Source organism: Myotis nattereri (assembly GCF_964212035.1).
Source record: "Myotis nattereri genome assembly, chromosome: X".
NCBI lineage: Eukaryota > Metazoa > Chordata > Mammalia > Chiroptera > Vespertilionidae > Myotis > Myotis nattereri.
The window spans coordinates 2269128-2284064 of NC_138078.1; the positions used below are offsets into that span (position 1 = coordinate 2269128).

At 55.2% G+C, this 14937-nt stretch overlaps 1 protein-coding gene across 2 annotated transcripts in view; it reads left to right on the top strand.

Moving 5' to 3' along the window:
• STS (steroid sulfatase) overlaps positions 1–14937 on the top strand; it is a 189908-nt gene that overhangs the window by 47945 nt on the left and 127026 nt on the right. For both annotated transcript variants that reach the window (XM_081080908.1, XM_081080907.1), the window contains exons 7-9: positions 1705–1842; positions 1933–2092; positions 4436–4557. In XM_081080908.1, the coding sequence (XP_080937034.1) occupies positions 1705–1842; positions 1933–2092; positions 4436–4557 (420 nt within the window). The remainder of the gene's footprint in view (positions 1–1704; positions 1843–1932; positions 2093–4435; positions 4558–14937) is intronic.

Genomic DNA, 14937 nt, shown 5'->3' on the forward strand with positions numbered 1-14937 from the left:
TCTCGTCTGTTGGATGAGCCGACTGGTGGTGTTTGTCTGCCTGCCGCTCAGTGACAAATTGCTCTCCAGACGGCATATTTCCTGCTGCGTCTGTTTCACTTGGGGAACAAGATGAGAGGTTTTGAAAGGCAAACATTCCCTGTATCAGCGGCCCCGCAGCACGCACGCCGGTAATGCAGAACCATCCCCCGCCATGAATCGGTGTCCTTCTCCCCGGGGAACCTTCCTGAGAGACAATATTCACGGACGCGGGCTGGGCCGCGTGTTGTACCGAAAGCCGAGGACAATTTGGGGGCGTGCGTTCCCGGGGGGCGTTGGGTGCACAGTGTGTGGGAGAGAAAAACGTTAGCCCTGCACACCAGGCGGGGAGAGTAGGTGTGCAGTGGTCAGTACGTGAAGTAGCGTATTCTTGTTTCATTATTTTTTAACAAGAGGCCCGATGCACGAATTCGTGCACCAGTGGGGTCCCTCAGCTTGGCCTGCAGGATGGGGCCGAAACCGGCTCTCCGACATCCTCTGAGGGGTCCCGGATGGCGAGAGGGTGCAGGCCAGGCCGAGGGACCCCACTGGTGCATGATTGGGGCCGAGGAGGGACGCGGGAGGTTGGCCAGCCGGGGAGGGACTGCAGGAGGGCTCCAGGGTGTGATGGGCCAATCTCGCTCAGTCCCGATCAGCGGGACCCCAGCAGCAAGCTCACCTACCAGTTCGAGCATCTGCCTCCTAGTGGTCAGTGCACATCATAGCGACTGGTCGACCGGTCGACTGTGTGCCCCCTGGTGGTCAGGGCACGTCATAGCGACTGGTCGACTGTCTGCCTCCTGGTGGTCAGTGCACGTCATAGCGAGCAGTTGAGCGGCCTTAGCACATCATTAGCATATTACTCTTTGATTGGTTGAACGGCCGACTGGTCGACCGGACACTTAGCACGTTAGGCTTTTATTATATGGGATCGCTGTACTATTTTCCATTGGGACAGCTGTAAGCCTACCTTTGGGTCAATCTTGGGAAAAATTAAGTGGTTAATGGGCTCTGGGCTTGACTCACAAGACTCTGGCTTAAGACCTAAACAGAATGGGACTCGGAGTATGTTGGAGAGTGTCTTTCGGGGGAAGAGAAAATAAAAGGAAATCGGAAATCTGACCATTTCTCCACAAATTAAACCAAATATTTCACCGTTTATGTCCGATGGTCTCTACTGGATTCTGTCATGTTAATCCCAGCCAAGTCGTGTGGGACGCTTTGGATGGAAATGACAAAGTCAGTGTCTGGCCGGCGTGGCTCAGTAGTTGAGCGTCAACCTGTGAACCAGGAGGTCAGGGTTCGATTCCCGGTCAAGGGCACATGCCCGGGTTGCGGGCTCGAACCCCAGTAGGGGGCGTGCAGGAGGCAGCCGATCCATGATTCTCTCTCATCATTGATATTTCTCTCTCTCTCTCTCTCTCCCTTCTTCTCTGAAATCAATAAGAAAAAAAAAAGTATAGCTATATTTCTGCTAGAGGCCCAGTGCATGAAATTCGTGCACAGGTCGGGTTCCTAGCAGCTGCCGGCCGCCGGTGGGGCCTCCCTTCCCCAGCTTCTGGCTCGGGCCTTCCTTTGTTCCATGCTGCCCCCTGGTGGTCGGCGCATGTCATAGCGAGTGATGCACGTTAGGCTTTTATATAGATAGATGTCTAGTTTCACACTTGGCTGTGGTCTCCCCTTCAGGGCAGCTCCTGAACGTCCTAGAGGAGCTGCAGCTGACCAACAACACCCTCGTCTACTTCACGTCCGACCAGGGTGCCCACGTGGAGGAGGTCACCTCCAAGGGAGAGCGTCACGGGGGAAGCAACGGGATCTTTAAAGGTGAGCGTGGGATCGGCTGTGGCTCCCGGCTCCCCCGCCCGGCGGGCCGACCTCAGGAGCCTCACCTGTGGCCTCCCGTTGGCGTTTCAGGCGGCAAAGGCAACAACTGGGAAGGGGGCATCCGCGTGCCGGGCCTGCTGCGGTGGCCGGGGGTGCTCCCGGCCGGGCTGGAGATCGCCGAGCCCACCAGCAACATGGACGTCTTCCCCACCGTGGCCAAGCTGGCCGGGTCCCCGCTGCCCGAGGACAGGTACGTGACTCGAGTCGCGTGGTATGGCGTCGCTCCCGCGTCCCGGGCGGGGGCGGGTGGGCTCCGGCTCCCGGCGTGTTGCGTGTGAACTCCAGCGGGATGCGCTCTCCGCCTCCGGTTATGTCACCCGACAGCCGGGGGGTCCGGGTGGGGCCGCCTGTCACTAATGAAGCCAATTCAGCAGAGACGGGGGTGAATCCTATAAGAGGGTTTGTTCCAATCCTGCCGGCGGGATGGGAGAGTAGCAGGTCACCCACAGACGTCTGCTCTGCGCCCCCCAGAGGCCAGCTGCCTATATGGGTAGAAAGACAAGGGTTCCGTGGGGTAGTAGGCGTGACAGACCCAGGGAAGTGGGCACGGGATACTCATTACAGGTCATGCGGGCTGGGGGTGGGGAGTTTGCAGACTGTGGGTGCCTCTGGGGCCAGCTTACAGGCAGTAGGGGCTGGGGTTGCAATGATCAGGGTGCCTCCGGGACTCGATTGTCTCAGCCTCGAGGTTGTCGATCGTCCCGTGATGACAGGCAGGAAAGTTGGCAGCGGTTACTCATAAAAAGCCTTCTCCGACGCCAGAAACTTCACTCCCGATTTTGTCTCCTCATGGGCCCTCGGTCTTACCCTTGGAATAAATCTCAGTAGGCACCTTCAATAACTCCCACAGGGTAAGTGCCAGAGTTGCACGCGGCTCTGGTGGCTTCCAATCATTAAAATCACCTGGGCCCTTTGCTTTTATTTTGTTTTGTGAATCCTCACCTGAGGATATTTTCCCATTGATTTTGTGTGTGTGTGTGTGTTGTTTTTTTTTTAAAGAGAGAGTGGAAAGGAGGGGGAGAGACAGAGAGAGAGAAACATCGATGTGAGAAAGACACACAGATTGGTTGCCTCCTGTATGCACCCTGGCGAAGGCCCTGACCAGGGCTGGGGAACCTGTAACCAGGGTATGCATGCTTTTGACAGGAATCGAACCCGGGACCCTTCTGTCTGCTGGCCGACGCTCTATCCACTGAGCGGAACGGCAAGGGTGGAACCTGCTCTTGAAATGGATGGTCCTTCTTACAGATCTCATGAGGCTTGTTGACTTATAAAATGTTACTATTGTGAGATAGAGAGAGAGAGAGAGAGAGAGAGAGAGAGAGAGAGAGGAGATAAGAAAACAGTAATCTATTCCCAAGTCCCTTATGGGGAGAAAATGATGGCCCGCTATTGTATTTCAGTCCTGTGATTTTTTTTTTAAAGAGTAGTAGCAATTTTTATTTTGTTTTTTAAATATTTCTATTGATTTCAGAGTGGAAGGGAGAGAGGGAGAGAGAGATAGAAACATCAACGAGGAGACAGAATCATGGACCGGCTGCCTCCTGCACGCCCCCTACTGGGGATCGAGCCCGCAACCCGGGCGTGTGCCCTGACCAGGAATCGAACCGTGACCTCCTGGTTCCTAGGTCGACGCTCAACCACTGAGCAACACCAGCTGGGCAAGGCTGCTATGTCTTTATCTTATTGTTATGGAATAAGAGCCTCCACTCATGATGCTGTTGGGAGAATTAAAAAAAAAATGCTGACGTCCCTGCATTGCATATGGTACCCAACAGGGTCCGGGAGGGTATTTACTGCCGATGACTTAATTACAACGATGCTGCTCTCTCACGCTCTCCGTTGTCGGGAGGATGTGGGGGTGGGGGGAGTGGGCGGGGCTGGGAGAGCAGTCCATTCCCAGGAGGAGACGGCCAAGGTAGAGGCGATCAGGCCGGCAGGGGAGAGCAGTTAGGGGCAATCAGGCTGGCAGGGGAGAGCAGTTAGGGGCGATCAGGCTGGCAGGGAAAGCAGTTAGGGGCGATCAGGCCGGCAGGGGAGAGCAGTTAGGGGCGATCAGGCTGGCAGGGGAAGCAGTTAGGGGCGATCAGGCTGGCAGGGGAGAGCAGTTAGGGGCGATCAGGCTGGCAGGGGAAGCAGTTAGGGGCGATCAGGCTGGCAGGGGAAGCAGTTAGGGGCGATCAGGCCGGCAGGAGAGAGCAGTTAGGGGCGATCAGGCTGGCAGGGGAAGCAGTTAGGGGCGATCAGGCTGGCAGGGGAGAGCAGTTAGGGGCAATCAGGCCAGCAGGGGAGAGCAGTTAGGGGTGATCAGGCTGGCAGCAGTTAGCGGTGATCAGGCCAGCAGGGGAGAGCAGTTAGCGGCGATCAGGCCAGAAGGGGAGGGCAGTTAGGAGGAACTGGCCGGCAGGGGAGAGCAGTTAGGGACGATCAGGCTGGCAGGCAGAGTGGTTAGGGCAGGCAGGCAGGTGAGCGGTTAGCAGCTAGCTGTCCTGGTTCGCCTCACACCCTCAAGGCTACCTGGTTGACCCCATAGGATCATCGACGGGCGCGACCTGATGCCCCTTCTGCGAGGCGAAACCCAACGCTCTGAGCACGAGTTCCTCTTCCACTACTGCAACTTCTACCTGAACGCCGTGCGCTGGCACCCGCCCAACAGTGAGTCGCAGCTCCCTGGGCGTCCGTGGCTCCCAGGGTGCTCTGCTCTGCAGCGGTCGGTCGATGGATGGCTCGGGTGCGGGGCGCTTGGCTTGGTGTGGAACCCTGGCTCCTTTCTTCTCTACTCCTTCTGGTCCCAGGCTCATGGCTCCTCCGTCTGTACCTCCTCGTGGATCCTGTGGGTTTTGCCCCCGGACTCCGATCTTGAGCACCAAGTTCCGAGGCGTGGATGTTGTGGTGTTTGTCCTCCTGCGTGTTCCTCAGGTTGTGCTGTCGCGTTTGGGTTTTCCGACACCCGTCTTAGAGTCGTGCCCTTCCTTACCAGCCGGAAGGTGCGAGTGGAACCAGGTGGTAGGTCTCAGGTGGCTTTTGTGTGTGTGTTTTTCGTGCCGTTCAATGTAGAACTGCGGTGATGTCCATGTGACTGAGATGCCTCAGCACCTGGAAACCCAGCAGCTGTGAATGCGACCGGGGCGTGTTCTAGAGGCCGGTGTGTGGAGGTTGGACTTTGAGGTCACGCTTCAGAGGTCGACTCAACCTCTCGTTTTCTCTGTTGTGTTTGGGGGTTCGGCTCCTGGAGGCTCCCCTCTCCCAGGACATCTGCTCACCTCCCAAGCGATGGCTCCTTCTCAGACTCGGAGCGAGACTCGTACTGGCTTTCAACACACCCCTGACCCATCCCTACGCATCTGGTCTGTTGGGCAAAGATTCATTGAAAGGGCTCACCCTTCATTATGTTAAAAGTGGAAAATGGCAACCATTCTGTTATCCCACAGAAATCACATCAGCTTGACTCTACAAAATACTTAATTTTTTATTTTCTTAAAGGATTAATATGTGTGTGTGTGTGTGTGTGTGTGTATGTGTATTTGATTTCAGAGAGGAAGGGAGAAGGAGAGAGAGAGATAGAAGCATCTGTACTAAAGAAGGGTAATATGCTAATTAGACCAGACGTTTTTCAGATGTCCTTCCGGACAAAGCCATGGTGGTGGGGCTGAGGCAGAGGTGGTTAGGGGCGATCAGGCCAGCAGGGGAGAGCAGTTAGGGGGATCAGGCCAGCAGGGGAGAGTGGTTAGGGGTGATCAGGCCGGCAGGGGAGAGCAGTTAAGGGTGATCAGACTGGCAGGATTGAGCAGTTAGGGGCGATCAGGCCGGCAGGGGAGAGCAGTTAGGGGCGATCAGGCCGGCAGGGGAGAGCAGTTAGGGGCGATCAGGCCGGCAGGGGAGAGCAGTTAGGGGCGATCAGGCCAGCAGGGGAGAGCAGTTAGGGGCGATCAGGCCGGCAGGGGAGAGCAGTTAGGGGCGATCAGGCCGGCAGGGGAGAGCAGTTAGGGCCGATCAGGCCGGCAGGGGAGAGCAGTTAGGAGCTAGCTGTCCCAGATTGCAAGAGATCGGGCCTAAACTGGAAGTTGGAGATCCCCTGAGGGGTCCCAGATTGGAGAGTGTGCAGGCTGGGTTGAGAGACCTCCCCCAACCCCTGCACAAATTTCGTGCACAGGGCCTCTAGTCAATGAGAGATTCATGGACCGGTTGCCTCCTGCACGCCCTGTCCTGGGGATGGAGCCCGCAACCCGGGCCTGTGCCCTGACGGGGAATTGAACTGTGACCTCCTGCTTCCTAGGTCGATGCTCAGCCCCTGAGCCACACCGGCTGGGCCTGTGTCTTATTTTAGAGGAACAGGATCATTTGGGGCCGAGCCGTCTACTGAAGGAAGGCTGTCCTTCCTTGCATGGCACCCAGTTCTCTGAGAAATGTAGAGAATTAAGGTTCCGTGCTGCTCTGGCGTTTCAAGAAGCTGGAAGGAACAGACGTGGTCAGGGGCTGGAGAGACAGCTGACGCGGGGGAGGAACGAGGAAACAGACAGGAAGAGGGAAAAAATAGGACCAAGTGTGACAAACAAGACCCAGATTCTGATCGGCAGCTGCTCCCGAGATAAAATCTGCTCCTTGGACAGGGATTTGGGCAATTTCTGAGAATCTCCTGCCTCAAACCAGCAACCAAAGAGGAGGAATCACAGTACGTCTGCCCTGGCCAGTGCGGCTCAGTGGATAGAGCAGCGATGGCGAACCTTTTGAGCTCGGCCTTTTGAAAAACCCTAACTTAACTCTGGTGCTGTGTCACGTATAGAAATTTTTTGATCTTTGCAACCAGAGTAAAACAAAGACATATTTTAGATATTTATTTTATATATTTAAATGCCATTGAACACAGAAAAATCCACCAAAAAAATGAGTTCGCGTGTCACCTCTGACACGCGTGTCATAGGTTCTCCATCGCTGGGCTAGAGCGTCAGCCTGCGGACCGAAGGGTCCCGGGTTCGATTCCTGGTCAAGGCCATGTGCCTTGGTTGCAGGCTTGATCCCCAGCCCTGGTAGGAGCACACGTGGGAGGCAACCAATGGATGTGTCTCTCTCACATCGATGCTTCTCTCTCTCTCTCTCTCTCTCTCTCTCTCTCTCTCTCTGTCTCCCTCCCTTCCACTCTCTCTCTAAACATCAATGCAAAAGTATCCTCGGTGAGGATTCACCAAGTCACGGTGGCTCAAGGCTGGAGTCGTGCATCGAGCTAAAGGGTCGCAGCCACCCAGGATGTTCTGAATCGCCTCTCATTTCGTTGTCGGGGTGTCTCTGACACTCAGGGGCCGTGGCCGCTGCCCTGGCGTCCCCATGGCTCTGGTTAGTGATGGAGCACGCCCGCATTTATGCTTCCACCGGCGCTGACTGAGCGGCTGCTCCGTGGCACCCCCGTGCCCGGGTGGGTGGGCACGTGTTGGTGGACCACACGGGTGGTTTTCTTAGCTTCTGAAGAGGGAACGGAAGTCCGACCTGCACACCTAGCGGGGGCGGCAGCGGGTACGAGAGCTGCTGGGTTTGCAGGCTGCTCACGCCGTCGCCCGCGTTGTGCCGGGAGCCGTGGGAGGAGCTGAGCGGGCGGAGGTGCGTTCGGAAAGGGCGAGTCTCGTTTGCGGGCGGCGTTACCTGTCCACTAGAGGACACAGAGAAGACGCGTGGTCGTTGGGCGAGGCGGCTGGCGTCATCTCAGGTCCACGTTGCGAGGAGACGGTCAGTTATCACCGGACTGCATGCCGGAACGCTTTCCAAAATTCTTAGGGGTGAGAGGGATGCTGCGTGAGCTCAAAATCCTTCCTTAGAGCCTGGCCAGTGTGGCTCAGTGGTTGCACGTCGACCTATGAAGGAGGGGGTCACGGTTGGATTCCCGCTCAGGGCACATGCCCGGGTTGCGGGCTCGATCCCCAGTAGGACACGTGCAGGAGGCAGTTAGGGGTGAGCAGGCCGGCAGGGGAGGGCAGTTAGGGGGATCAGGCCAGCAGGAGACAGCAGTTAGGGGCAATCAGGTTGGCAGGGGAGGGCAGTTAGGGGCGATCAGGCCGGCAGGAGACAGCAGTTAGGGGCAATCAGGTTGGCAGGGGAGGGCAGTTAGGGGCGATCAGGTTGGCAGGGGAGGGCAGTTAGGGGCGATCAGGCTGGCAGGGGAGAGCAGTTCAGGGCAATCAGGCTGGCAGGGGAGAGCAGTTCGGGGCAATCAGGCTGGCAGGGGAGAGCAGTTCAGGGCAATCAGGCTGGCAGGGGAGAGCAGTTCGGGGCAATCAGGCTGGCAGGGGAGAGCAGTTCGGGGCAAGCAGGCTGGCAGGGGAGAGCAGTTCGGGGCAATCAGGCCGGCAGGGGAGAGCAGTTCGGGGCAATCAGGCTGGCAGGGGAGAGCAGTTAGGGGCGATCAGGCCAGCAGGGGAGAGCAGTTAGGGGCAATCAGGCTGGCAGGGGAGAGCAGTGAGGGGAGATCAGGCTGGCAGGGGAGAGCAGTTAGGGGCGATCAGGCCGGCAGGGGAGAGCAGTTAGGGGCAATCAGGCGGTCAGGGGAGAGCAGTGAGGGGAGATCAGGCCATCAGGGGAGATCAGTTCAGGGCGATCAGACAGGCAGGCAGAGAGGTTAGGGGCAATCAGGCCGGCAGGCGGGCGGTTGGGAGCCAGCGGTCCCGGACTGTGAGAGGGATGTCAACATGATTTTACGGATAAAGTTTACCTGGGACGGTAGGTAGATTCTTGGGTCCAGAATTGGTTGCAGGATTTTAAGCAGGTGAATATTGCCAGGAGATGCACGCTCACGTTCATGTGCGATCCCACGAACCATCTGGTCGGACAGAACTCCCGCGGGATGCGGCCGTTCCGATGCTGAACCCACAGGGCCTCCGAAATCCTGCCTCTTTTCCAATTCAAATCGGTTGGAAACTGTTTTTCTTGAGATTAAAAAAAAAAAGAAATCACCAGAAAAAGCACGATGTACCTCACAGAATTTATTCTACAAAATGGTTATTCAGCCCTGGCCGGTGTGGCTCAGTGGATAGACCGTCGGCCTGCGGACTGAAGGGCCCTGGGTTCGATTCCCGGTCAAGGGCACATGCCTGGGTTGCGGGTTCCATCCCCAGTGGGGGGCGTGCAGGAGGCAGCCGATCCGTGATTCTCTCTCATCACGGATGTTTCTCTCTCTCTCTCTCTCTCTCTCCCTTCCTCTCTGAAATCAATCAAAATATATATTTTTAAACCTTTAAAAAAAAATGAAATACTTGGTTGGGTCCAGCTGGTGTCATTTCTGTGTGTACATCCACGCAGCCCTCCCAGCACCCCCAATAAATCTCTCTGGTCAAGTCGAGCAGCCGAACCCAGGTGTCGAGGGGCGTGTCCATGTGAGGGACCCAGAGGAGCCGACGCGTCCAAGCCATTCACACCGAGTTCCCGGATTCTCTGCGAGCCCTCCGTGCGGGGACCAGATTTAAGGGCAGACGGAAACCCGTGTTTTTCATTCCTTTTTTTGTTTTGTTTTTTTTATAAAAGCGTTCAGCTCTCAAGGGAGAAAAAAACACACACGCACAAAAACTAGGGCAGTTTATCCTTGTCCCTGACAGAGCGCTACGCTTGCTCCTGAAAATAAACCACACGAAAACCCACGGAAGGGGGGGGTGTTTTTTTATTTATTTTGTTGTGTTTCCTTTTTATTTATTTTGTTTTTAATCCTCCCCTGAGGATATGTTTGCAGAGAGGAAGGAAGAGAGAGATAGAGAGAGGGAGACAGACATTGATTGGTTGCCTCTTGCACCCACCCAGACCCAGCATCAACCCCAGGCGTGTACCCATCCTAGACTCGAACCCCCAACCTTTTGCTGTACGAAGGGCCACCTGCCAATCCACTGAGCCACCCGGCTAGGATAGGATGTTGGTTCTCTCTCTTCCCATCTAAAGGGTGTCCCAAAATTCACGCAAGAAGTAATTTTGATAGAAAACACAGGTTTATCATTAAAAATTGTAATTTTTTTATTGATTCATAAAGGACACAGTCTAGGGTTTATGTATGGAACAGCACCTCGGGTCCATGGCCTCCCCGGCATTGCTGGCACAGATGCAAAGCCGCGGTCTCCATTGGTCTTCCCTGTCCCTGCTCCTGGGCCGTCATTGGTCTTTGGTGATGCCGATCCAATGGAAGGGATTGACATCCAACAGATATGAGAATCTGATTCAATAAACCGAGTCAAATTGGGCTTTTATTGGTTGTTGTTGTTGTTAATGCTCACGCCGAATTCAAATCTTGCATGAATTTTGGGACACCCTTCTACCACCCCCTGGCCCCAGGGGACCCCGGCTGCTCAGGGCCAGCTGGACACAGAGCCATCCGCGAGCTGTGTTTCTGTGGTTGTTTGGATTTTTCTTAATCTTTATTGTGCAGAGTATTATAGGTGTCCCCCCATTTCCCCCCCTCGTCCCCCTCCATCCGGTTCCCACCCTGTCCCAGGCCTTCACCCCCCTCCTGTCTGCGTCCACAGCTAAGACCTTGGCGGATCTCTTCCCTCCCCCCGCTCCCCCCCATCCCTCTGGGATGGGTCAGCCTGTTCCATGCTCCCGTGACTCTGGTTCTGTTTTATTCAGCTGTTTATCTTGTTCATAAGGTTTCTTGGGTTTTTTTTATTTCATTTTGGTGTTTAGATTCAATTGTTGATGGATAATGTGTGGATTGCCATTTTATGGTTCATACTAGAGGCCTGGTGCACGAATTCATGCACGGGGGTGGGGGGGTCCCTCAGTCTGGCCTGCGGGATGGGGCTGAAACTGGCTCTCCGACACCCCCCAAGGGGTCCCAGATTGCGAGAGGGCGCAGGCCAGGCCGAGGGACCCACCGTTGCACGATAGGGGCCGAGGAGGGACCGTGGGAGGGCTCCAGGGCGCGTCCAGCCCGTCTCCCTCTGTCCCGATCAGCCGGACCCCAGCAGCAAGCTAACCTACCAATCGGAGCGTCTGCCCCCTGGTGGTCAGTGCACGTCATAGCGAGCGGTTGAGCGGCCTTTGCATATCATTAGCATATTATGCTTTGATTGGTTGAACGGCCGGTTGGCCAACCGGACCCTTAGCATATTAGGCTTTTATTATATAGGATTTTCTTTTTCAGTATGAAACAATATTAAATCATTTACTCCAAGGGTCAAGGAAAGGCATCAAAGGTAAACACAGGCTAGGAAAACGTTAGTTCTCAGGATCGAGAGGATGTTTTTGTCTGTTTTTCTTAATCTTTATTGTTGAAAGTATTCCCTATGTCCCCCATATTCCCCCATGGACCTCTCCCCACCCCTAGCCCCTCCCCGCCACCCCAGGCCTTCACCCCCCTGTTGTCTGTGTCCACGGTTGATGCGTAGATGCATACGAATGCATTGGTTGATCTCTTTTTCAAGCTAACAGTCTTCCAGTCAAGGAGAAAAATACGGGCTGAGGCGAGTTATCGCGATAATTTTGGGAGACGGGACTATATCTATTAGCAATATAAGGTGCCCCCTGTTGTGTCACGTGACTGGGATGCACTGTTTTTCTTTGCAATAAGGCCTTTGCGGGTGCGGGTCCCGGGTTCCTGGTAGATCACAGAGCAGGGGTCTGCAGCAAGGACACGTACCTTGGGGACCTGTGAGACGTAAGACGCGGCCCCACTGCTCTTGTCGGAGACGATCCCCAGGGGCCCAGAGACCCAGCACAGAGAAGGAACAGTCTGCCTTTTTATTTTTTCAAAATACATTTTATATTTAAAAAAATAATAATAATAAATACATTTTATGGATTTTTTACACAGAGGAAGGGAGAGGGAGAGAGAGTTAGAAGCATTGATGAGAGAGAAACATCGATCAGCTGCCTCCAGCACACCCCCTACTGGGGACGTGCCCACAGCCAAGGTACATGCCCTTAACGGGAATCGAACCCAGACCCCTCAGTCCGCAGGCCGACGCTCTATCCACTGAGCCACACCGGTCAGGGCACAGTCTGCCTTTAAAAAAATATTCATTCATTCATTCATTCATTCATTCATTATAAATCTTTATTATTGAAAGTATTACCTGTGTCCCCTTTTCCCCCCCCATCGACCCCCTCCAGCCCGTCCCCACCCCCCACCCCAGGCCCTCAACCCCCTGTTGTATGTGTGCATGGGTGATGCATCTACACACACAAGGTTTTTGGTGGCAATCTGCCTCTTTTCACAAAGGTTTTTAAAAACCCAAACTAGAGCCCTGGCCAGTGTAGCTCAATGGATAGAGCGTCAACCTGCAGACTGAAGGGTCCCGGGTTCGATTCCTGGTCAAGGGCACATGCCCGGGTAGCAGTCTCGATCCCCAGTGTGGGGGCGAGCAGGAGGCAGCCGACCCATGATTCTCTCTCCTCATGGATGTTTCTAGCTCTCTCTCTCTCTTCCTTTCTCTCTGAAATCAATTTAAAAAAATAATTAAGTTAAATTTAAAATAATCCAAACTAGAAGACGATAAAGGCAAACTCCTGTATCTATCCCAGACGTTGCTTCGGAAACCATGATTTCCATTCCACGTGTGTCCCACGCAGCAAGCGCCCGCCCCTCCCGGGCGCGGGGGCCTGAGACTCCCACTGGCCTGGCCATCAATCTCCCCCCAAGTCACGTCCGGGCAGCACGGCCCTAAGTCGGTAATAGCAGCGTCCGTGCGCACGGCTGTCACAGGCAAGTGGGAAATGCGGGCCCTGGGACTGGATTTGTTCCGGGTGCCTGCACTCTCTCCACGTTTGAAGCGATGAGGCTGGGCTCGCATGCCAAGCACGGAGTGCCCTGGAGGTGTGCAGTGTGTGAGCGAGAGCTCAAGGGCGGCCCGTCCCACGCGTCCTCCTGTGACCGCCGTGGCCTGGCTGACCCGGACCGACCGCGGCCCAGGATGCATCTAAGTGTCTGCAGGGTCGCAGGAAAGGGGGAGAGAGAGGAGCCGATGAGAATCCTAATGCTACCCACTTCCTCCTTGTAAAACACATGTCGTTATTGACTTCACAGAGGAAGGGAGAGGGAGACAGAGAGAGAAACATCCATGAGGAGAGAGAATCACTGACCGGCTGCCTCCTGCACGCCCCACGCTGGGGATGGAGCCCGCACCCCGGGCACGTGCCCTTGACCGGAAATTGAACCCGGGACCCTTTAGTCTGAGGGGTGATGCTCTATCCACTGAGCCAAACCGGCCAGGGCATTTAAAAATTTTTTTAATATATTTATTGATTTCAGAGAGGAAGAGAGAGGGAGAGAGAGAGAGAGAAACATCCATGATGAGAGAGAATCACGGATCGGCTGCCTCCTGCACACCCCACACGGGATGGAGCCCGCAACTCAGGCATGTGCCCTGACCGGGAATCGAACCTGTGACCTCCTGGTTCATGGGTCGAGGCTCAACCACGGAGCCACACCGGCCGGGCTGCCCAGTCCTCTGAAACTCTGCCGCAGACGGGCACCATGCCCGGGGATTATGCCTGCAGCCGGGAGTGTCCACGAGGCCACCCCACTGCTTCCGTGTGAGGCACGCGTGCTGAGCGCATGTAAAGTGACTCAGACGTTACGTCCCGCCTTCCCCAGCTTCCACCGGCGACACAGACCGTGGGCGTCCATCGTGTCTTTGTCTGTGAAATACTCGCGTTGCTTGCACTGCCTTTCCCAGATCTTCCCCCCAAAATATAAGACCCACAGAAAGGCGAGGTTCCCGGGCTTAAGCGTGGGTGAGGTCAGAGGCTGTGGGGGACAGACAGCGCACGCTCCTGTGACAATCGCTTGTAGCTGAGTCTATAGATTTCATTTTGTATTTGGGTCAGTCGGTTGGTCGCTAAATATCTATCATTGTACGTGTCGCCATTGCAGGAGACACACGGACCATCAGAGTGAAGTAAGTGTGTGATGTTGCCAGGGGGCGAAATGCTACAATCTTAAGTAAAAATGAGTGGCCTGTTGCACGGAATTTATGCACATCAAAAGGGAATTCATTACAGGAAATATTTCAACATGGCCGTCTGCCCTTTCTCTATAATAGAAGTGTCAGAGGTGAAAGGAAATTAGTCAAATGCATATAAAAATCCCCCTCCCGTCAGAGTCTGGGGCGCGCCGCAGGACCCAGAGTCAAGTCCCTGCCCACCACATGCGCCTCAAAATCGCACGAGACCCAGACCCAGCCGGCCCCACTCCCTTTAAGCCCTGATGGGCGGGGGGGCGCAGCCTGAGGTCCCCCAGCCCAGCCAGACTCCACGCAGCCTCAGGTCCCTGCTGATTGGTCGTTAAGTGTCACGGCGTGACGACCATTTGCATATTAGCCTTTTATTATTGTGATCAGTAAGGAACCTGGCTGGCGTGGCTCAGTGGTTGTGTGTCGGATTGTGAGCCAGGAGGTCACGGCTCGATTCCCGGTCAGGGCACATGCCTGGGTTGCAGGCTCGGTCCCCAGTAGGGGGCGTTCAGGAGGCAGCCGATCCATGATTCTCTCTCCTCATTGATGTTTCTCTCTCCCTCTCCCTTCTTGGCTGAAATGAATTTTTTAAAAAAATATATTTTATTGATTTTTACACAGAGGAAGGGAGAGGGATAGAGAGTTAGAAACATCAATGAGAGAGAAACATCGATCAGCTGCCTCCTGCACGCCTCCCACTGGGGATGTGCCCGCAACCAAGGTCCATGCCCTTGACCAGAATCGAACCTGGGACCCTTCGGTCCGCAGGCCCACGCTCTACCCACTGAGCCACACCGGTCAGGGCTGAAACCGATTTTTTTAAAAATCAGTAAGGAGAACCTGAGCTCTGACATCAGCAGTCGGCCCATGCACATTCGTTTCTCTGTGGTGGTGGTGGTGGTTTTCATTGATTTTTTGTGTGTGTGTTTATCTGCTTCGGTTTCCGACCCAGAAGCGCTTGTGAGAACTCGTGTCTGTCAGGGGCTGTGGGAGGAGCAGTCGGCTCCCCAGAGCGTCAGCACGTGGTGGGGGGGGACAGGAAATTAACCCCTTCACCGTCGAGGCATCTCCGTCTACAACATCCGTGTGCGGGGATCGCTGGCACCCAGAGCTCCCG